At 35.8% G+C, this 24,128-nt stretch overlaps 1 protein-coding gene across 8 annotated transcripts in view; it reads left to right on the top strand.

Moving 5' to 3' along the window:
- CEP170 (centrosomal protein 170) overlaps positions 1 to 24,128 on the top strand; it is a 101,918-nt gene that overhangs the window by 42,527 nt on the left and 35,263 nt on the right. For 6 of the 8 annotated variants that reach the window (XM_037393010.1, XM_037393006.1, XM_037393007.1 and 3 more), the window contains exons 8-10: positions 1,919 to 2,395; positions 5,024 to 5,670; positions 20,181 to 20,330. In XM_037393010.1, coding sequence (XP_037248907.1) covers positions 1,919 to 2,395; positions 5,024 to 5,670; positions 20,181 to 20,330 — 1,274 coding nt within the window. The remainder of the gene's footprint in view (positions 1 to 1,918; positions 2,396 to 5,023; positions 5,671 to 20,180; positions 20,331 to 24,128) is intronic. The other 2 variants (XM_037393008.1, XM_037393009.1) reach the window with 1 other exon arrangement.

Below are 24,128 nucleotides of genomic sequence, written 5' to 3' on the forward strand. Positions count from 1 at the left end.
ACAGTGTTGCGTACTGTAAGGGTCCTGGCTCTAGAATGGATCCTGCTAGAGCTTGATCTCTTCCAGCTTGTTAGCTGACCGAAACAAATGGAGACTGATGGTATTTTACTTGAAATTTATTAGCTGCAAAGTGTGACTTTTGCTTATTTCTGTGCATTTTCTCTATAAACATAAAAGCCTTTTTAATGATCTTTGCATCAGTAAAATGAATTCATCCCATTTTGTTTGTCTGCCAGCATAAATGTTTTCAGGAAGGGGAGTAAAAAGGCATTCTGCTTCCCAGGGAGGGGAGTGGTGAGTTGCTGTTGTAGTGCCTGAAAACTACCCCACAGAGGTGAGTTAGCTGACACTACAGTGAAAAGCGTTAGCTAGGGTATTCTTGGAATGCAACAGCACAGTAGAAAAAGTATATGAACGTCTTTTGTGTTTGCAACAGCTACTTTTAAATAAAATAAATTAAATAGCTGTGTTACCTGCATCAGTTATTTTATCGTGTTGGTATCCAAGCATGGCAATAATAAAAAATGTGTACTATTTTTGTTATCACTCCTTAACAGCATTCTTGGTTTTAACTTTTCCAGCTCTTATGCTGTCTGTTAATTAGTTCTGTGTCTCTGTATCAAATTACCATCCTTTTTATTTTTTGGTTTTTAACTTTTTCCTAAATCTTCACAAAAAGCATGTGTTTGTGAAGAACAGCATCGGCGTGTTAAGCTGTCCTGCATCCTTCACCCCTTAAATTCCTGACTCCATTATAAATGTTTCTGTTTCCACCTTGTTGCATAGTAGTTTCATATAGAAATATTGTCTCAGCTAATACAGCGTGGCTATTTTTAGCACCAGAACTCTATTAATTGCATTCTTATTCCTTTACCTGGCAACCTGAAATGATTTCTTCAACATCTTAATGGGGTTCATGATAAATCATGTAGGAACTCTTCAGAATTCTTTTGCTGGACTGTAACTTGCCATTGCTGCTAACACCTCAAGCATCTGTTGATTATAGCAGATCTCTACACCAGATATTTTGGCTAGCTTACTAGTTCATGAAATGCAACCAGAAGGTTTGTTTTCTTAAAGGCACGTTGGTAGCTTTGCTGGCAACCACAAGAAGCTTTTAACCTTCGTTCAGACTATACACTGGGACTTTCAATTACTACCTCGTGCTTCTTCCACATGGTGCTTTTTTTACCCAGTTAGAGCATGGTTTGGTAACGTTCTGCGTGCTTGCAGCTATTGTTACTTTTCCTGTTCATCTACAAAGTATGGAAGCAAGTAAGATAAGAGCAGATGACAGTAGGATTTAGCTTGATGCTTTGGTTTTATCTTTTGTGGAAACGAAGTGTTTGAATTCCAAAACACTTTCCAGTGCTTATCAGTATGAAACTTTTTCAAGCCAGAATTAATGTTTATCTTGCATTAATGTGTGAATTGTTTTTCCAAAGGGTTCTACCAAACAAAATTATATTAGCTATCGACTGCAGGAGATGAAAGCCAGATCACTAGCACTTGTTTTGGGGGCACCTTGATTTGATGTTATTGCAGTGAATTGGAATTGCAATAATGATCAGCTCAACTAGTTCTCTAATGTGGTTTACCTTTTCTCCATATGCTAATAACGCATCTGACCTTTATATCATCTAAAAATATTTGGAATGCAAATTTCCTTTGACAAATTCGAAGTGAGTTTTTTTCCACTTTACGTTCCTTACAGCCAAAGCTCGTGCTGTCTTTTCAGTAATACTTTTTACATGTAATTCTGGGATTACCTTTCCAGCACTACGCTGCTCAATCTTCTCCACAATCTTACTGTTTATTCCAGAAATTACTCAAGTGGCCTTTACAGGAGTGCAGAAACTTCTTGAAGAACCTGAAGTTCCCAAGTATTGTGAAATCTGTGTTTTATTTTTCTTAATAGGATGCAGCACAGATGCCAAGCAAGCTGAGGAGCAATCTGCAGCTGCAAGTGAAGAACTTTATCCTTTCTGTAGGGAGCCAAGTTATTTTGAAATCCCTACAAAAGAATTCCAGCAGCCTTCACAGGTAGCCGAAAGTACTATTCATGAAATTCCAACAAAAGACACCCAAAGCTCCCATGCAACAGGTGCAGGTCATGCTTCCTTTACCATTGAATTTGATGACAACACTCCAGGAAAAGTAACGATCAAAGATCACGTGACAAAATTCACGTCGGAACAGCGTCACAAGTCAAAAAAGCCTTCTTCCTCCAGTGGCCAGGACCTGCCTGGGCTTCAAACGGTGATGATGGCTGCAGAGAGCAAAGTAGCAGATTGGCTAGCACAGAACAATCCTCCTAGAATGATATGGGAACCAACAGAGGAGGATTCCAAAAGTATTAAGAGTGATGTTCCAGTGTACTTGAAGAGACTGAAAGGTAAAGTGAATTCCAGCTATGCTTATTTCTGAAAGCAACGATTCCTCACCAGCATCCAGTGAGGGGATCCCTGAGCCCTTGCAGAGTTCAGTTGAAATGGCAGGTAGTCCACATGTGCACAAGGATCCACACTGGGAAATTTTATTGTAGTGTTAAGTCTTAAAAAGAGGACAGGAAACCGAATCCTAAATCATCTTACAATGCGTATACTAATTGGAGATACTCTAGTACAGCTGAAAACATCAGGTATTTGAAACATTGATACTGAAAGGGAACAGGAAAAAACCCAAACCTTAGTTAAATTTTATATATTTAACTTTTTCCCATGCATTACTTTAAAAAGCTGAATTGCTTTTTAGAATCAAAGCTCTGAAGCTCAATTTATGCTTTTAGCAGCTCTTCCAATAGCATATGTTCTGTGAATATTCATGTGCTCTAAGAAAAACATTTATGGCAAAGAATACATCATATAGTTACTCTGCTTAAATGGATCGTGTTTGATGGATCACGTTTGAGTCACAAATCTGAAATAGACCAAGAGCTTCAATTTTTATACTAAGCTTACAGAATATTGTATTTGTAAGAATGCTGCTGTTGAGTGGAGTTGTAGGTGATTATAGATGTTGATTTACTGCAGACAGTGACACTTAGAATAAAATTAAATCAAGCGTTGATCATGGTAAGTACTTTCTTTTGGATGCCTCTTAGCAGAATAGAGAAGAAAATAGTTTTGATGTTCAGATGAAGATTCCAGTGACATTCAGACTTTCAGAATGAAAACTTCTGAAGAACTTTTTCAAGTCTGTCTTATTTTCTGTTTCTAATTACAGCATGTTAACCCTGCAATTCTCATTTTTCTTGATTCTGCAACATTATCATGTATAGCTCTTAAACCAGCAGGGACTGGGTACAACGAGCTTTGTGTTACTGATCAAAAGTCTGCTTTTTAAGGCTGACTCTTCCAAATTCAGCTAAAAAGTAAAATTCTGGAAAAATAATTACATCAATGTAGTGCCATTAAGATAATAGTATAATATTTCTTCTAGAGTGTATCACTGAGGATTCTTTGGTCTTCATGATGCTGTATTACATTTATGAACATTCTTTAAAATATTAGCTGTGTCACTTTGATAAATAGGAAGGACTTTGTTTACAAGGCCTTAGCCTTTTCCTGGTAGAAAGACATCAAAGTTTGGTAAATTTTCACCTGAAAGAGGTGTAAACTATGGGGTGCATATGGGCATAATGAATACCTGAATTTTGTATATTCTCACTCATTGTACTTTTTCAAATCATAGTAGGGAAGATACCTAGCCGCTTTAGAAGTTTGATTTTTAAAAAAACAAAACAAGACCTCTTTGGTTTTTTTCCTCAGCTTTTTCTTACAATATTCTGTACTGAAGTCACACTGCTAAAAATATGTTACATGACTTTCACTGTGGTGTTGATATTTATTGTTATTATTTGGATTATATGAACCATCACATCATTTTCTTAGGCACTGTCCAAATGAATAGAAAACAGGAATGTAAATAAGGATTTCAGCTGTATATTCTGTGCTATGAGTCTGATAAATAAGATTTCCCAATATGTGATTACTATTTAACTGAATAGTTGCTGCATATCCTGTGTAAGTGAGAAAATGTTAAAAAAGCTATTCTCTTGAGAATTATTAAAAAAAAAAAATGTACACTCTATGTATACATGAGTAAGACTTTATCCAAAAGAGTTCAAAGAAGGTTAAACTGTGCCTTCCCAGGCTGAGCTCAAACTTAGAAGTCTAGACACTTTCATTGTACTTCAAGTTGCTCTGTGTTAAATGTGACTTACTGTGGATGAATATCCAGCCTTCCATGCATCTTCAGGTATCATTACAAAGTATATTTATAGGTGTATATACGGTTCATTATGTATGTATACATATACATATGTATATACATATATATGTGTGCATGTGATTCATTAAATACATAATCCTTATTCATAGATCTCAAAGTAGTTTCTGGAATGAATAAGTAATAGCAACCAGTTTACATGCATACATCAGAAGCTGAGGGGAGTGAATGATGGAAAAAGTCATTGTACTTATTGGAAAGAGTAATAAAGAATTGATTCCAATTTTCAGTAGACGTTTCTCATGATGAACTGTTGTAAATGTGTGAGGAATCCAACAATATGAACGGTGGCTCTCAGTGGGTCTTTTCAGCTACCGGAAGGACTATTTTAAGGTGGTTTTTTTTCCGCTTAACCCTGCCTGGAATGTTTCAGTAGTCATTTATAACCAACTGGCTGTGTAACAAAATTAAGGTAATTTGGAAATATACTGTAGTACAGCTGATAAAATACCAGCTTTTGTAAGTCACTGATAAGTATTCACAGATGAGAATATCAGTGAAAAAGGGTGATTTAATTGCACTGCTGCTACCGATCAGCTTGTAAGGTATTTTGTAGCGAGTTGAATGCATTACAAGGAGCTGTACAGAACGTGCAGAGCCAGGTACTGAAAGCTGTTGGAGTCCAATCAGAAAACAAATTTGAAATTCTTTCTTGGTTTGCCAGTCTTTGGGTTGGGGTGGGTTTTTTTTTGTTTGTTTCATTGTGCTATATATTCTTTTGCTTTGCTTGTAGGGAATAAGCATGATGATGGTACACAAAGTGATTCAGAAAATGCTGGTGCACACCGGCATTACATTAAGAGGGCAGCACTTGAAGAACACTTAAGGCATCATCACGCAGAGCTGAAAAAGTCACACCAGAAAGTCCATTCCACAGAAAAGCAGCAAGAGCAAGCCAGCTTGAGTCAGACTGCCTTTATGATTGAGTTCTTTGATGAAGACCATCCTCGAAAGAGACGTTCTTACTCTTTTTCTCAAAATGCAGGAGCCCTGTGCCCAGAGTCTCCATCTCCAACACCTCATGCACGAGCTGAAAGAATGAAACCTATGTCAGGAGAGAAAGCAGTCCCTTCATCTGTGCAAACTAGCTCATCTCATCACAGAGCAGTACATGGTGTTCATGCAAAACTTCTAAAACAAAAATCAGAAGAACCTTCTGCTGCATTACCTGTTTTACAAGCTGCATTGTTAAAGAGTTCGGGAAGCCTCGGCCATAGACCTAGTCAGAACCAGGAGATGGACAAAAAGTTGAAAAGCCAACATATTTCTGCTGCTACTGAAAAGGACAATGAAGATGACCAGAGTGACAAAGGTACTTACACTATCGAGTTGGAAAATCCCAATTCTGAAGAAATGGAAGCCCGTAAAATGATTGACAAGGTGAGAAACCTAAAATGCATACTGGTGCTGAAGTGGTGTATGATGTGCAGGCAGCAGTGTTGCCTTCAACACTTCAGCTCTACTTATTAAAGCTGCTGCAATCATACAAGATTTTGTGCTAGTCTGTAATGATGGAATGTGGAATGTCATAAAAGCAGCAGCAGGCATCTGGCTAAAAATTATTCCTGCTTGATACTGCCGTTCTTTTAGTTTGGTGGTTCTAATGTTTTCAAAAGATTAACGTACTGTAAGGATACTAGGCAAGAGAATTCAGTTGACTGGTATTTTTATGAGAGTCGTTAGATTTGAATTTTTATGTCCCTGTGGATATACTAACCTGTTCTTAAAATCCTATGGCTTGTCTAGTTTTCAGTATGTAAATTGGTTCCATCCAAATTATCATACAGAAGAGTATTGTAAATGTTTTCTATACTTACAAATAAGCTGTATTCTATAACAGTAACTTAAGTTTCAACGTCCATTATAAAGAGTAAGTATAAAAATGCGTTCATTTTCCAAAACTGTTTATGTGATAGCAACATCATTCTCCTAGTTTGAATATAGATATAGGCTTCATTAGATTTAGGAATCTTATAATGGCCAAGTAACATTAGCTTTTTGGTAACAATACCAATAAAATATGAATAACAATACAAACCGTATTTGCAGTTACATAACTGCAAATAACTCTTTTCTTTGGGTTCGACAGGAAGATACGGGTAGGAGAAGCTCCGTTTAATCATTTGGCTTAACTGACTCTTGAAGGGGATTTTTTTTTCCCTGCAATTGTGGTGTTTTAAAAGTCCATTGTGGTAGATTGCTGGCATCCAATTCTAGGTAATTTTTTGTCCAATTTCAAAGAAGATTCTCTCACTTCTTATAGAATTGTCTAAGGATTGATTTTATATGTATAAAACTTTTTCAGACCTACCTGAAGAAATACATATATTTAGAATTAATTTTGGCTAAACATGGGAAAATATTTTTTGAAAGACAAGCTAGCTTCACTGGTTTGATTTTGTTGAAAAATGCTGACGTAGTGGGGGAATAGGAAATTTTATTACAGATATTTTTATTTTATAAAAGGTGTTTATGGAACAGTGGTGTGGGGAGATTAAAATGAAGAGAGTTGACTTCAATAAATCATAAAGATAATGGATTCGCCCCTTATGGATTCTGTAAAGAAGAGTTTTGATGACTTTGAGCAATTATTCAAAGAACTTCTGGGAACTAACAGCATTCCAAATGAAGCAAGTGAACGTTAAAGAATGTTACTGCTTTGACTTAGTGGCTACAAATATTTACATTTAATTCTTATTAATCTTCAAATAAACTGCATCAGAAAGTGTGTAAGTCCTGTTTGCTTGGTATAGTTGTGCAACAGGATTTTTTTTGAACCCAGAAAAAAAATAATATTTGGAACTAGACTGTTGATGTACTTTATAAGAATGGTAATACTACCTAATGTTTAATAAGATTTAAGATTATTTGTGGTCTTTAATATCCATTCAGGATATGCACAGTCAGTGTTTTATTTTAAACAAATCTCTGAGGTTCAGAAACAGAAGGTTAATGTAGGTATTAGGGAAATTACTAAAGTATTGGTTAATATTCTTAATGTTGTATTAAAAACTTTTGGATACCATGAATACCCCTTACTGCTAACCTAAAAAGGTATCACCACTAGAAATTAAAGATTTACTAGGAAGTAAAGCAGATATTTTTTTCTTTGAGATTTTCCTGTATCTTTTCACTTTAGTATCTGTACTGAAGTATGAACAGTATATTTCACACCCAGTTCAAAGAGTCCTGCTGCACAGTTCTTACTTGATTTGGTAATATGAAAGAAGTATGATACTATTTTTATGAAGTGCAGAAAAACAGCCAGTGAAGAAAATCAAAACCAAGTGGAAGCCAAAATTTCCTCCAGCTGAGCGCAGCTTTGCTTCCCTCCTATTTTAAATTGCTAATGCTGTGGAGTCAGTTACTTTGCTAAAGGTGGGTAAGTGAGGAATAAGACAAGGACTTTTGTTAGCCTGTTGACTGCTGTGCTGCTTTACTGAGGGTTTAAGGGAATTATTGGTATGCATTTTATCAATAATTCCGGTATAACCTCTCTTTATTTGTTGGCAAGTCAGTCTTCTTTTCTGAGCAGTTATGATGCCTGCTCAAGTTTCATTTAAGAGTGTCTGTTAGGTCAAAAGATTAACTGAAATTCTAGGGCTGCATTTGCTAGGTTTAGGATGAAAATGTACTACAAATAGCAAGGATAACTTCCTGAAATGTTTGCACCAATAATGCAGTCTTGTCAGTAACGATTCAGGTAAGAATGGTGCTAGGATCTGTTTTATACCATAGAATTTCCTATGGTATAAAATCCTTCTGTTTGGGTATATTTTCCCTTTTACTGGAGGAAAGGGTGAGAAAAACAAAAATAGCCAAAGATTACTTTAAGCATGACACAGTCAGGTAGCAAACTTTAGCCTTAGCCTTACTCCAGTAGGCGGAGTCTACCATTTTCTCGGGAAAGGAACAGAAGAGCAAACCACAAATGCAAGAGTGGCATTAACTTGTTGGATATTAGGGCATAATTAATAATGCTTCATTAAGTTAAGTATCCAAGAGAGGCATGCAGGAAATCAAAGTTATAATTCTCAGAAAAATGGGGATGGAAATTATATATTAAAAAAAAAAAGGGGGGGGGGGGGGGGAGGGAAGACCCTAATGTTGATTTATTTTGTTTCCTTCACAAGTAGCCTTTTTGATTAATACAGACTTTTACTCAAGGAAAATAGATGCTTATGTGAAATGAAAAAACATTGAAGCTTGTGTCTTACACAACTTCCAACTTGATAATTTGCTGAGCCAATGAAATGAAAAATCAGACAAAATATCAAGAGCTGACAGGCAAGGTCATTGGAGTAAAAGCAATTTATATAAATGCCCACAGAGACTGAACTGAGTAGGAAAAGAGACATTTGTTAAATTGATTTCAAATTTGCAAGATGGAAAAAAAAAGATTTTATTTTAGAGTGAAAAAATAAAGTACATCGTAAAAACAGTAAGCATATAGTTATGTTTTGTAAACATAAAAACAAAGATCCAAGACCTGTACACGCTTGGAGTCCTCCAAAGATTCTTCTGGTTTCACATTATATGTCAGCTAATCATTTGGACTTTTTTTTTTGTATTTTAAAATCCTCTGTGCTGAGATCAGCCATGATAGGAACTGATGTAATTACTTAGTTTTTCAGGAATACTAATAATTATTTCTTTTGTGCTGTTACTTGAATTTTATTTGTAAATCTTAAAAGATATTCTCAGAGGAAGTAAATATCACAGCCTTGTGGCCAGCTTTGAACAGATTAGTTATGTTTAGAGTTGGTGTGTCATGTCTCTTAGAACAAAACAAACATTGGAGAATAACTAAAAAAAAAAAGTTTAAAAGTTAAATAATAAGTTAATACAATAAAATAAAATAAAATTTTGTAGAAGTTAGGAGAAATCTTAAGCTATGTTATTAGGCAGAGACAGTGAAGCAGTCATCATAAGATTTCATAGTTGTTTCTATTTTAAAATGTGATACATATAGACGTATATATGTGTCCAGGACAAATACCGAAACATGAAACTATCATAGAAGGAAAATGGGTATGGTTTAGGTGGGGGGTCTGTTTGTTTTTGCGTAAGAGAATTTAATTTTGTGATATTTCTGACGGAAAGATTAATCAGAGTTCCCATTGTAGAGATAGTGGTTATAATTTGGCAACAGTTGCCGTCCCCATATGTACCCACTGTAACTGCCGTTCTCTCCTTCATCGGTCCATGGTGAGGATGCTGTCTCCGCGGTGATCCTCTGTTCACGTAGGATCCAGCTGTGCTTTTCACAAGTAACACAAACCCATGCACACAGGCTCCATCTGGTTTTATTGACATTTCCTCTGACACACCTATTCTAGGACTTCTGACTCATTTTATTTGTGGGTAACTTGACATTATTACTATTTCTTTCATAATCCTGTTAGGTTTTTTACATAGAGACTGAGTGAATACTGCCAGTATTACTGATATGGAAATGAGTTGTACATTTCCCTCTTCTGGTCCCAGTTTATTTGAATTTTTATTCTATCATGGGTTTCCATATGGTCCTCTTTCACCTTTAATTCATAAAATACAAATTCAAAGCAAGATTGGTGCTGTTCTTTGCAAACTCACATGTTTTTTTCACTTGTTCTCTATATTATAGATGCGTGATTGTGTCTTAATGTTCTCTACAAATAGAGAACACATGAAAAATAGCATTAAACCTTGCTTCTTAAAAGTACTTTCATTAGCCCAAGGATATTTTTGCATCCAGGTGTTCAAACGTCACTTAAAATTCATAGAGAAGTATGAACTGTTCAGTAGGCAAAAACAGCTTTAGTAAATAAATACATGAATAACATGAAAGAAAGTTATGATTGAATAATAGATGCTGGCTCTTTGTACTTTTAGAGCTCTTCTTAAAATTACCGTTGAGCGCAATTTCATCAATCTGTAAATAAGGAAAGCTGCTCTTCGATAACTACAAAGACCACCTTGAACATACCAGGCATATAATATTCTCTGTTCCAATAGCTTCAGAAAGCCACAAGTCTTTATAGCAGAATACTACTCCTGTTGTTACGGCTAACTACAAAATAAACCAAATTCAGGATCTTGATTTGATTTACAACATGTTTTCTAACACATAAAATACATGAGTAAATGGGGCATAGCCATAGGATTTGTTTTACATCCAGCCAGTCTGCCCTTTAGATATCTTCAGCACTTTCTTAACGCTTAGCAATTGCTCTCTATTTTGCACTGAGTTTAAATTTACTGTTTCACATTTTTTAAATAAGTCAAATTTGTTCTAATAGAAGGAAGTTGTTCTCAGCAGTTGTATTGGGTTAAAAAAATCTTCCTAGGCCACAGAGAAGGTAAGTCTGTCAGTGGATGGAAGAATTCAAAATGATGTTTCTGCAGTTCATCTTCCTTTTTGTTGATATAGGAAGACTGCAAATTATCAGTCTAATGAGTTTCCTTTTTTCAATAAAGCAGAATACTATCAGTTATAAATTTTAATAAATGAATATGCAAATAATGTGGGATGTGTTTGGAATATGAAATACTTTGCGGTTATTGCAATAAATAAAAAGCAACTCAGTGAGTTTTTTGCAAGCTCTTGAGGGTGGTTTTTGGGGTTTTTTGTAAGGGTGTCTTTTTTTCGTTTGTTTTGTGCAGGGTTTGTTGTTGTTTTTCTTCTTCAGCCAATTTCATTTCAGGGTATCTCTGAATGGAAAGACTTCGTAGAAGTTACCATAGCAGAGTTAAACTCTCCTATGTGTGTGTGGGAAGGGAAGGAACATAGTGAAGATATATGTATGTTTCAGTTCTCATCAGCCTAGCTAACCAGGGAATCTAGAATGCAGCTCATATGCATATGGTAACACTGGCCTTGGTTAAAGTTTTCTTTGGTCCCAAAATTGTTTTATTCCATTACGTTCATTTAAATTTCCTGGTAAATAATTGACTTTTTTTTTCATCAGCAAAGTAATTTTAGATATCCAGTTCAACATACTGATTCCTAACCAGAAGTAAAACTTGAAAAAAAGTACCAAAATCAAACCTCAATCCATCCTTCTGCTATCTTCAAAAAGAATTATTGTGACCATTTAATGATTTTGTTTTCAATGCAAAGTTCATATTTTAGATCATTTTGGAATTTATTTTGAATTGGAAAAGGATGTTCTTTTAAAGTCTTTGTTTATATAGAAAGGCCATAAAAGTAATGACCATGTTTTTAGTGTCAAGCTGTCATCTTGATTGTATACTTTGCAGAGTATACATATAATACTGTTCTATTGACACAATAGCGAGAGAGATTTTTTTTTCCTCCTTAAAAATTTGGAATAACTAGTAATTTTGGAAGGAAAGCTGTGTTGGTGTTCCTATAGACAGCAGGTTTTCCATTTTAATTTTCTCTGTCTTTCTGCTCACAATGGTAGTTACATTTCCATTTGTTTTGACCTTTCTTTTTTTTTGAGTATGTGTATGAATGGGAATCTATTCTGAAAGGTGTTTGTAATAAAATGGAATCTCTTTACTCTTTTTGCTCCCTGGGTATGTCTGTTCATACCATATTATGTTTACTGGCTAACCTGTTCTTCAAGGACTGTGTACTTTTGTATTATTTTTTGTTGCTACCGCTTTAAGTGTTCATAAAGCTTGTCTTCCCTGTGTTAAAGTTTTATGGGTAATCTTGCAGATAGCATGAAACATTGTATCAAATATGAAAAAACTGCTAAATGAAGACTTGTAGACTGACAAGTTTAAGATTAATGTTATGCTAAATATTTTGAAAGTAATAGTGACAAAATCATAAGTAGGTGTTTTATGACATTGTTAAATTTTTATATATCAGTCTGGTTCTGTGAGAAGTATAGACTAGTTCAGTTGTTTTCCATCATTTGTAAATAGTGTGCAATGCATGCCAGGGATTGATCTTAAAACATGGAGCCATATACCAAATCAAACCATTTTTTTAAGATCTGCGAGGTTGATTGGAAAATGTATATTCTGAACTCTTTTACTAAAACTGTGTTCATCCAAAAACTTATATTTACAGTGCAAGTGGAGAAGAGAGGGGAAATCTTTTCATTACAATACTTAACATGCATGTTATTATAATTCCTCTTATTATAGAGTTAACAAACATGTTATGAGGCTCCTCTTGGCAAATTTGTGCAGTATTATAAATGGCAAACTACCTGAAAAGAATGAGCGGGCAGAGATTAAGTTGGGGAACGGAAAGCGTGTTTCAGTGACTATTTAAGGAATTGAGACAGATATATCTATTTTCAGAGAATGACTTTCAGGTCTTCGTCTTTTCACGCCCTCTTGGTTTAATTGCTTTTACCATTGCTTCAGCAATTTCTTCTAGAAAGAATGCCTCTTGGCTCCACAGGGTGTCTTGGTTGCAGAATGACTGTAATCTATGAGTACAGTGCTGAAAAAGGAGTAGAACAGAAAAAGACTGTCAAATCATCAAGCCTATAAATTTTGTCAAGAGGTCAGAGGATGTTTGCCTTTTTTTTTTTTTTTTTTCCTGGGGGGATTAATCTTACAGTCTCTAAGCTTGCTGTTTTGAATTTGGAATTCTAAAGAAAATTCTTCAGTGTCACAAACAGGTACAAAATATGTATGCATGTAAATATGTAACTGGTGTCTGGTAAGAGGAAGTTATTAGACTTGGCACGTTGATCCTTTTCATTTGCTTACGTAGCTTTTTTTATACCAGAGTGTCTTGCATCTGATTCTATATCTTCAATATATAGTTAAAATGACATAAACAGCTTCTGTGAAAATCCATGGCTATTCATGAGATGTGCCCTGCACAGAATGCAGTCTGTTCGCCTGGGATGGCTAGGATAACTGCCAAGAACAAGCAAAAACTATTAAAATCCAGCTTCTCAGCAGCGGCTTGGTTAAACAGAGTTCATGCAGTAGCTAAACTCCAAGTGGGCTTAGGCTTTGTACTCTGGCTCATCACACTTTCTCAAAGGTGGGAGGAAAATGTTTGCCTTTTGTCTTGTCTGTCTAATCAGCAACTCTGTGACTTAAGAGCCCATTTACTATATATTACGAATGTCTGGACTACCTTCTTTGGAAGAATTATGAAGAGCTCAGTCTGAATGCTAAGCGCAGCATTGCCAAGATGATCTGTGATATGGATCTGAAGCTTCTTCTATTTCCCTGCTCTCTGGAATCCTCTCTTCCCGTCAGTCAAGCATCCTCTGAGTGTGGCTTGTTTACACTTTCTTCTTCTTGCTTAGTACATGCAAACTGTGTCCAAATCCTCCTTGTGTTTCCAAATTTGTGTCTTTTCCCTCTTTTTTTTTTCTTTTTCTTTCTTGCTGCTCTGACTGTATCAGTTCACAGCTCAGTTTCTAAAATCTACTTTTATTTGACTTCCCTGACAATCAAATATAGTCATCATCTTTTTTTCCCCTGAAACGTTATGAAACATAATTGCTATTATAACTTAACATTCCCATCACTTTACAATGGCAAATACCTTATTTCAAATTTAATCACTTGCTCCTTGTTTTATTTTGCCATGGTCCTGTCTTTGATACACTGTACAGTACAGCCCCTTGTCCCTTACCTGTGCTCTGCTTTGCTTTAGTTTGCCTTTTTAAACGTTCATCTTTGAATTCCCTTTTACACACTTTCTGTCTTTTGGATTTTATTCTGCTCCTTATATACAGATTGCCTGCACTGAAATTAACAGCATTTAAATCATCATCCTTTTCAAGCACATCTCTAGATTGTGGCTGTAACTGTTGCTAAGATCTGAAAGAATAGAAGGATTACTCGGATACTTTTAGTTTACAAATACCATCATTGATGAATAGGTTCCTAGTTATAGCTCTCTGAATTGCAATGAGAATTCTTACTATTTGTTTGTTGATTTTTCTGTTAATCTCATTAATAGTATTAGTAACTACTGCATATGCTTTATGTTAAGACTCTAGCAGTACAACAGCTGGGGAAACTTTAGAAATGCAAAATTTTAGAACTAGATAGAATTTTCTAGTTTTGTATTTTGAATAAAATTTATGTTCCTATTTTGTATTAGTGCTCTTAGAAATGCTTTCTAATGCTTTGTGTAGTATGTGTGCAGAACAGTAGAGTTCCTGCTCTAATATACATAATTAATCTGCTATAAAATTGAGTGAACTTATCTACTAGGAGCCTCAAATCAGATCTTTTTTCCACTGATGTCAGTATCTTCAGTAATGATTTGGGTGAGGAACTAGCTCTGTGAATGTTAAGTACTAAGCAATTTAATATTTTGGAACTGCAGTGTGATCTTCATAAACCATAAAATAGTTTAAATATAAAGTCCCAATTTAGGAACTCTGAAAGGCATGTAAATGAGATACAACTGGAAAAGGGTTCTTTTTACTCAAGAACTTCATAAAAAGCATAGAAGGAAAATATCAAGTGAGGTTTGCGGGTTTTTTCAGATAATGCATTTTTTTCCTTTTGATTCAGAAAAATGGTTCCTGTTGCCATTAATTTTTCTGACCAGTTTTTATTACAATTTTTAGACTGTGTCGCATATATCAATAAAGAAAAATGGTTTCTGTTGTTGTAAAGAATCATCACTTCTGATGATTTTTCCTAAAGTCGTTATACTGACCTCTAGTGTGGTAGAAAAGATACTAATTCATCTGCTGGGGAGCAGGGGAAGAGGGGAGAGGAGAGTGAAGAAGACCAATTCCCTGTCCCTGAAGCTAGCTTGTGTTAAAGCTGTGTTTCAGCTATGGTGACAAGCAGGTGTGCACTGAGTCATGAGCCATTTTCACATGGAAATGCGTGTGGCCTGCCAGAACAGATTGCTCTGCTTTCTACGAGATTAGCCCTTGCAGAAGAGGACAAGGCACGTGCTTAGACTTGGTCCTGCAAACTCATGCAGTCTCCAAAAATACACCAGTACTTGCAGTGATTGCATCTCGCTTCTGTTGTGCTACAGACATTTTGTTAATTCTTGTTTGCTATTGGATAAAGAATTTTTAAAATTGAGTTTTAGGTAGATAAAGTAATATTCTCAGTTAGTATTGGAAAAACTGTGACTGAGATAAAGTGATGTACTTTATTCATGTCTACATCAAGGTGCAGTTGTTTTGCCATCAGTTATTTTGTATTCTGCAGGCTGAGTTTGCATTCCAGCAAGTAGCAGCATGATGCTTTGGAACTTGCTGTATTTTTTATTAGCCTGCTGTTTTGTCCCTTTGTTTTACTGGTCAAACCACAGAATGTAAACGGAGTGTCACGGGGAGATCTTTGGAGAGCTTACCATTCATTCATTGCTTTGAAATTGAAAAGTATGTGTCAGGAACTCCCTTTTTTCCTGCTGATTTAGGAGACTTCATTATATGTCAACCATAGTGTTAGCAGTTCCCCAGCTGAGAAATTACTGGATTTCCTTTTAGGCTTGCTCAAGACTGACCCTTTGAGCTAGAAGGCTGATCTGAGATGCTAGAGTTATTATCTAGGATCACTGTTGTATAGGGATCACAGGATGACATAAGCTAGAAAGGACCCTAGGAGGTCTCTAGGCCAGCCCTGTGCTCAAAGCAGGGTCAGCCTTGAGGTCCGACAGGTTGCCCAGGACTTCATCTATTTGGGTCTTCACACCCTATGAGGACAGAGACCAGGCAACCTTGCTTGGCTGTCCTCAGTGAAAAAGCTTTTCTTTCTGTCTTGTCTGAATCAATCTGTTTTCAACTTCCGTGAGTTCTCCCTTGTCCTCCTGCTGTGCACCACTGTGAAGAGCCTGGCTGTCACCTCGATACGCTTCCCAGAGGTACTGGGGGGCTGCTAGGCACCCCCAGAGCCGTCCCGTCTCCAAACTGATGAAACCCAGCTTCCCTAGACTCTCCCCACAGGGAAAGTGCTCCAGCCTTGACCATCTTGGTGGCCCCTGCTGAGCTCCCTCCAGTTAGACAGTGTCTCTCATGTCTCAGGGGGACCAAAACTGGATGCAGTCTGTCCCCTGTTAATCCATTTGCTTACGAGGTCAACTGGATTAGCAGGTTAAACTAAGTTACGTTGACTGTGTTTCATAAATGGGGCTTGACTTTTTACAGCAATGTTGTCGTCATTCCCTTGCCATTCAAAATATTCTGATTTGCAATGGAAATTGTTTCATGCTTCAGAACAATAAAGCAGTTGTTTTTAACCTCCACAGTTTATACACTGTTTCTGACGGTTCTACCATTACAGTTGTGTGGCAGAGACCCTGCAGGAACCCCATGTAGCGGTGCTGAGTGGTACAGTGCCTGTGTTTTTCACCCTCAATCAATTTTCAGGGATTCTGTGAAAATTATTACCGTGATTTTTGTTTTGTAACTTTATGAAACTGGAAACTTTCAGGATGAAATAATGTAGTCTTTCTGCTAAAATATTTTGTAAAAATAAACTAATAAGGCAGAGGCGGGCAGAAAACTCTTTAACTTTATAGATTGATTAGTTATAGGAAGCTGTCATGGTTTCATTTTTAAATAACATCTGTTTAAACAACAGCATTAATATCTGGTTTGGTTTTTTTAAAAAAAAAGATTTCTAGGAATTGTCTTCTTCATGATACACACAGCTACCTAAGTTAAAAAAATAAACTTATTACTCCCCATCCCCCAGACTCTCAAAAAATGCAGGATCATGATTTTGTGAAAGTCCTTATTCTTTACAGTGATACAAAAAAGTGTAAAAGATGTAGTAAACTTCTTTTTTCATTGACAGCTGTGTGCTGGATAGGTGTGATTTGAGATGGCTAGAAAAGTTCTGGAACTCATAAATGAATGCATAGAATCCCTTTACCTCCTTTATCAACAATAAACCAAAATTCTTCTCATTTTTCAAACAGCTTGTCATGTCCAAACCTGTAGTATGGAATCTGGCTTCATCTTTTTCTTCCCCAAAACACAGTTAATCAAAATACATATGGTAGTTGCATCTGTTTAAAGCTGTAGCTGCTGCTGCTGCGAAATACAAGCTTTACAGAAAGAAAATTCAGTCTTTTTGCATAAATAGGTAAGAGGTGCAGCAATGGATGTCATCAGCATTTCCTCGGGATTTTTTTTTTGTATGGTTGGTTGGTTTGGTTAAGTTATCTCCTAGGCTTCCCTTAACTGACTTTGAAATCGTGAAGGTATTTAAAGAACAGAAACGTCTGAAGAATTAGAAGCCTTGAAGAATGTCATTCAGTCTTTGTAGGAAGATACAGGTCTTCATCTGTTCAGGCTTCAATCACAACAGCCCACTCTTTGCACAGATACCGTATCATAACAACCCATATAGTACAAACTGCATTTTTCTAAAAGGTAGAAAAATTATTTCCAGTAGCAATCTTCAGGTTATTCCAGGGCTTTTTATGTTGAGGGTATATTCTCATTATTTGGTGAACAGTGTAAGTGGATCTTGAAATTCTGGTAGTATTCATTTTTGGTAGATGTGTGATCGGTGTGTCAGTGATGTTCTAAATTTTGTCAAATACTAAGCATGAGTTGTTTTATCTTTTGCATAGTTTTCATGTTTAAAGTCAAAATTACGTATTAATGGCATTGTTTTCAAAGGGGGGTTATGTATCATGCTTCTGAAGTGGGCTAGATCACGCTTGTGTGAATCTCTTTCGTGCTGAGAAGAGGAGCTTTGCAGTTGTTTAGCCGTGGAACTTAAGGCAGGTGCATGCACGTACCAGGGCTTCTAGATGTACAACGAATGTGTAGAGCAAAAATGCACATTTATTGAAGAAGGTGCTTTTGCTTTCTTTCTAATAATAATGTTCCCAAATATTTTGCTTATCTTTTCTGGCCTGTGATATCCCCTCTATATATACAGAGGAAGCATTAGGAGTAGTATTAGGAGGTAAATTTACTACTTGGGTCTTATTGCTACCCATACTACTCTTCACAGAAAAAACAGGCAATATTCAAATTTGGTTTTGCAGTTATGTCAGTAATAGAATAAAGAGTTAACAAAATTTGCTTAAATAGGACTTCGATTCTAGAAAAGGTAAGACTGAAAGAGAAGACTTAGGTGCTGTTGCTTGTGATACAAGTAAAGAAATTTGACATAGGAGATGAATATGCCACCAGATAATATGAAACAATTTACAGGCAGCAATTTACTCCTGTAGTCCTGATTAGAATTGGAAGTGTTGAATTAATATTTTCCTTTAGATGCTTATGTGATAAAATCAGAATTTCCTTTAATTTAAAAGAACATGTGAAGCTCTGTAATCAATGGAATGATCTTAAACAAGGGAAGAAGTGGCTGCAGAATGGTGATCTGTTCAAAGAAAGGAGATGGTGGACAAGAACTGGTTTGATTCTGCAAAAATTGCTACAACTGTACAAATCAAAAGTATATCATTAAAGAGAAATTTTTATTTAAATCATACTTTTTAAAGAAAAGAAATATTTATGAAATATTCTTAAGCAGCTGGTGCATAAGTCAAAACATGATTTATGTATAAATGAAAAATCGGGGAGCATTGCCTGGATTTAGAATTGCAGAAAGCAGGCTTTCGCACAAGAGCAAAATACAAATCAAATGCATGTGAAAAAGCTTCTTCCTCAGTTATAAATGTTATAGCACCATCTTTCTGGACATTTAGAAGAGCATAAGGAGGAGTTGAATGACAGGGTGCCTATTTTTTTTTTTCCTTCTTCTGCTGTTCAGACACTAAAAAAACATTATGGTTGGTGGCCATCTAGTGGTGAACCCATTTTAAATACACTAACCTTGTTCAGAATTTTAATAAACCAGTTCTCTAGATTTGCTGTGCAAAACTGAATCATAAAACACTTTTGGGGGAAAAAAATAATTCTGTGTATCTTTCTCTGTTTTGCACTCAGTAGTGTTTTTTTACTGGAGGATAACATCTGTGAAGGTCATTTTCTTCTATCCTTTGTCTTTCTCTAAGACAAAACAAATTTTGATGTTAACCATTTCTTTTTAGCAGTCAGTTTTAATGTTTGGGGGTTTTCCATTTTTAGTCTGTAATTTTTCTTTATGTCCAAGTCCTTACTAGTAAAGTAGTGAATTTATTTCTTAGACAGAAATTTACAAATTTTATAGATTATATGTTTCCAAGCTACAAAATACTCTCTAAAATATCTTTGAAGTATACACAAATTCGAAGAGCCATTCTTATTCCTTAGTATCTATGACTCATTAGGAATTTGCCAGGCAGCATGCTGGCTCTCCTGCTTAAGTCCTTATTAAATTGTCTTGATAATAAGATTTCTCTAGTATTTTTCTCTGAGCAATGGCTTTTAAATGTCATGAGAAAATTATTCTATCCTAAGTGAAAGCAATTAGTATAAGCATCAGTAAGAAACAGTGTAGTAGAAAAACTATGGCAAATCACATCTGGAATGAGATGAGTCTACGCAGTTTGTGAGACCTGGTGGACTTCTGACATCTGCTAAGTCCCTAACCAATGAAATACTGGAATTTTGTTTGTGTTAGAGGAGTAATTCAATAAACATATTAGTAGCAGATGTAAGCATTTATATTTCTTGTTTTCACTAGATAATGGCAAAAATCTGAAGATTTGGTGATTCCAGTTATCGCTTTTTTCCTTAATCGGGAAGTAGACTGTAAAATGTTTTTTGTAATGATTTTGCCTTTACCTTTTGTTTCTTTCATCAAAATGTCATTTTTTTTCATATGTGACCATTCCAACCAGCAATTCCTTGAATTTCCAGTGTTGACATAAACTTCTGCTCTTTTTTTAATTGCCGTAGATATTTCTTCCATTTAATTGGTAGATTTCACCAAGCTGACAGATAAGCATAATACAACAAAGCCTAGTTAAACTCACTTTCCAGCATGCCACCATCCATCCATTAACATTGAACATTGTATCAGGATGGTATTGGGTTAATGTATATAATGGTTTGTTTCATTTTCAGGTATTTGGAGTGGATGACAGCCAGGATTATAATAGGCCTGTTATCAACGAGAACCAGAAAGATTTAGTAAAAGATTGGGCTATAAATTCTGCTACAGTAGTGCTGGAAGAAAAAAGACCACTGAGTACAACTGGATTTCTTGACACAGAGGTAGAATTTAATTTTTGAATGGTCTTCTTTTTTCTTCCAATAAGAGAGAGCACTAATAACGGACCAGTAAGTGTTAAACAGCAAACAAAACCTTGCCTAGAAAACATTAGCTCAGATCTTTAAGTATTTTCTTTTTCTTAGGCTTTTAATGCATTATCAAGACATCTCTGTCAGGGACCCGCACGTTACATGGTGAAGGTTTTAAAACTTTGCTACCTTTCTGTGTGCACTAACCACCAGTGTACTGGAAACGCAGCAGGAGCTTCCTTGCAACATTATGTTTGCAACATACATTTGCACAGTGTACACTTCTTGTAAGTTATGCAGCAGAACTGAGGAAAAGCAGATTATGCTTTGTAGCCCAAAGCAAGTAACTATATTAAAACTGAGAAATAATATGTATGCATTTAATGTATGATACAAAGTCAGCTAGGAAAAAAAGGGTGGATAGTACATTTGAGGTTTTTTTCTGAAGCCAGAGGACTTGCAAGTTTTTACATGCACGGTTTGAGCTCTCAAGTGAGAAGCTGCTCATGAGAAATCATTTAACATTAGTTGCCTCAGCAGCAGTATAATTTAATCAGTTGGTGAAAGATTGTGCAAAGGAAAATGCCTGTTCTTTATATAAGATTTGGAATATGCACGCAAGCTAGATGTTAATCATATTTCATATTGAAATCTTGGGAGACTTTATGATACCGTTGTGATGGATAAACTGTAACTTGAAAAGTGTTGGGAACAGAATGGGCTCACACTGGAGCAGAATTAATTTGGTAACTGTAACGAAGCACACCATGCTTACTTCTACTTGCCATGGCAAAATGTTTTTGAAGTATGGTCCTGTAAATTAGGAAACTTTGTAACTAAGGAAATTTTCTGTAATATATCAGGAGCTTACAGTATGATTTTGTGTGCCTGCCATGCAAATACATAGGTTTTGGTATCTAGGACTCTTTTCTGCTAGAGAAGGTGTGCTTTATCCTGGTTGTATTTTAGCTGCTGTGCAGTCTTGATACAGTTATGATATTGTAACTAGACTAGTATCTTTGAATAGTTTCTCGAAGGTTACTGCTTTGAGTAAATTAGTGCCATGGGCATATCCTGTGGGAGAATTTGACAAACCTTGCTGTTCTGCATGAATCTGTAACAACAATCTTTCTTTTCTTTTTCATGCCTTTTGCAGCATTCAGCTCTTTTGGGCCATGTCAGTTTTCAAGATTATTAGAAGTATCTATATTTTTCCATTCCTATAATTTCATAAGCAATAGGAGAATATATGGTTTATTTTATCAATGTAATTGAGCTTTCCAGGTATCATATTTTGCAAATAATAGGGTTTGATTTTAGAAGACTGAGATGACATCTGCAGTTATAGGGCAGGTTTAAGAATCATTCTGGCAATGGCATACTACAACTCACTTTGATTTAGGTTGAAAAAACAACAGTGAAGCAGTTTTATTACTGGGGATACTTTGCTGAATAAAAAGGCCTTCATATATCGGGGAGGGAATGGATTATTTGGCATAGTCTTAATTTACAAGATTATTACAAGGTATGATAGGGGAAAAATGAAAAATGTTCAGTAGTTAACGGAGCAAAACTGACATAAGCGATGTGGATAGAGCAAGAATTAGTGTAAGAAGAGTTGAAGACAGATGAAGATGGAAAAAAGCTTACCAGGGGAGCTTAAAAATAGAAGTTGGTTGATACGTATGTAGAAGTGAAAAAGAAGCTAATTCAGAAAAATAGAGGTGTGTTATGTAGTATCATAATGGGAAAACAATCATGAGGGTAACCATTGAGAGAAGACTGTAATAGTTAAAGTCTTATTATCAAAACTTATACTGAGTTTGTTTTATCGTTAGGAAAGGGAGAGGTAAATTTGTTTGATTTATAAAGTATGTGGATGTCAGGTTCTCATTATATAGAAACTTTTCTGCTCATGGGTTTTGGAAGACTTGCTGTGTTACTGAGCTGAAAATTGTCAGTTAATAAACCCTATTGAAGATCTTGGCTGAATAGGTAACCTCAGTTACCTGTGTTCCAGGCTTGCATCCACTCAGATTGTGGGTGGACCTTGTTCCAGCTGCCCATCATAGTTGTACCGATAGATGATTTAGCAGAATGAGATTAATTGAAAACATGGTTGACATAGAAAAAGCAGAGAATAAAAAATTAAGATATGTCGATTCAGTAAGATGGAAAAGATGGCTTGGGAAATTAGGAAGATTTTATAAAAATTATTTTGGGCTTGAAAGATTATTCTGAACTTAAATACCTTAACTTGACATAGCTTGTGAAATATCATGAATAACATGCTTGGAAAGGACTTAAACCCCTGCTTTTCTTGTAAAGTAATTCTCGGCTTTTCCTTTGATGTAACAAGCTTGGGAACTTTGGAATAGTGTATGTCATGGTACTAAATAAAATGCAGAGTGAATGTCTGACACAGTTGGATTGAGCCTGCATGCACTGGTTCTTGCCTTTTCAATAAGTAGAGATAGGCAGTAAAAATACTAAATCCATCTATTAAAAATATTTAAATGTTTTTATTTTCTATATTATAAGCTGCCACTTGCCAACCAAGGTAAGTGTGATTTAAGAACAAAATTTAAATAAGATCGAGAACAAAGAGAATATTATTGTTGTTGTTGTCATTGTTATTTATTCTTACTGTGTGAACTTGATTAATAAAAATAGTGCAGATATTTGGGCTATGATTTATCCATCCAGCTTCCATTTAATTTTCAGTGGCCATTTATCTATGCTTACCACAGTTCTTAAGTAATGTGCAGTGGCCAGTTGTCTGTGCTAATCACAGTTCTTAAATAATGTACATGGTTTATCAACATTGTCTTTGATGTGCATCTTAAGGACATACTGGTTTTTGTTCAGTTTGTGGGTTTTTTTTTAATTCTTTGTTAAGACTGCAGCACAGTTAGAAACCTGGTTCTGCCCCTACAGGGAGGGTTATCAGTACCATTCCCTACAATGTTCCTTTTCCGGTTTTGAATGCCCATTTCATGTCTTTCCCAATGAAGGTAAAACAAATAATGCTGCTGACGTTGTGAATACTGAATAACTTCAATCATTTAATATTTGCTATATTGCTTCTTTAGAAGTGGAGAACTGCTGTGTGTATTTAGAGCTGTATTTTCTTTTGTTTGTCTTCTCTAATTACACTAATTTCCTGTCCTAGAGAGCAAACCATTCTGTCTGAAGCTTGTTAGTTACTTTTTGTTTGAACTTACATGTTATGCTGAAAAGTAGGGTGATTGTGTCACCGATGTCATATGGCTGTGAAAAAGCAAATACGACCCTTAGATACATTGGAAAATGCATTGGCAGAAAAGGGCAGTGTTGTAGCCATGATAGAAAGTGTTGGTGAAACTTCCTTTGAGATACTGGCATTAGAATCATTTCCATTCTTGGTTAAGAAGGGAGAATATGAGACTAGAGAAGGCACAAGGAGGTCTGCTCAGATTACTGAGGGGATGGAGATTTGCTTTACAAGAACAGATTGATAGAATCCATTTAGCCTAACAAAGTAGTAGCTGAGATGGGTGGAATTGCTGGGTTTTGCTGTACAAGTAGGGTAATGCAACGGAAGGAAAAAGAACTATCTGGGATAGATGTCAGTGTTGTTCCAGGACCGAATGTGAAGGCATTGACTGCAAATAAAGTGAGTATGGACATTGAAAAAATATCATCACCCCTGGAAGAATATGGTTCTGAAGCAGGTAGAGTGGAGAAGGACTGAAAGATCAGCCTTCAAGAGGTACTGCAATTTATGAAAAG

Source organism: Falco rusticolus, chromosome 6, assembly GCF_015220075.1.
Source record: "Falco rusticolus isolate bFalRus1 chromosome 6, bFalRus1.pri, whole genome shotgun sequence".
Classification (NCBI taxonomy): domain Eukaryota; kingdom Metazoa; phylum Chordata; class Aves; order Falconiformes; family Falconidae; genus Falco; species Falco rusticolus.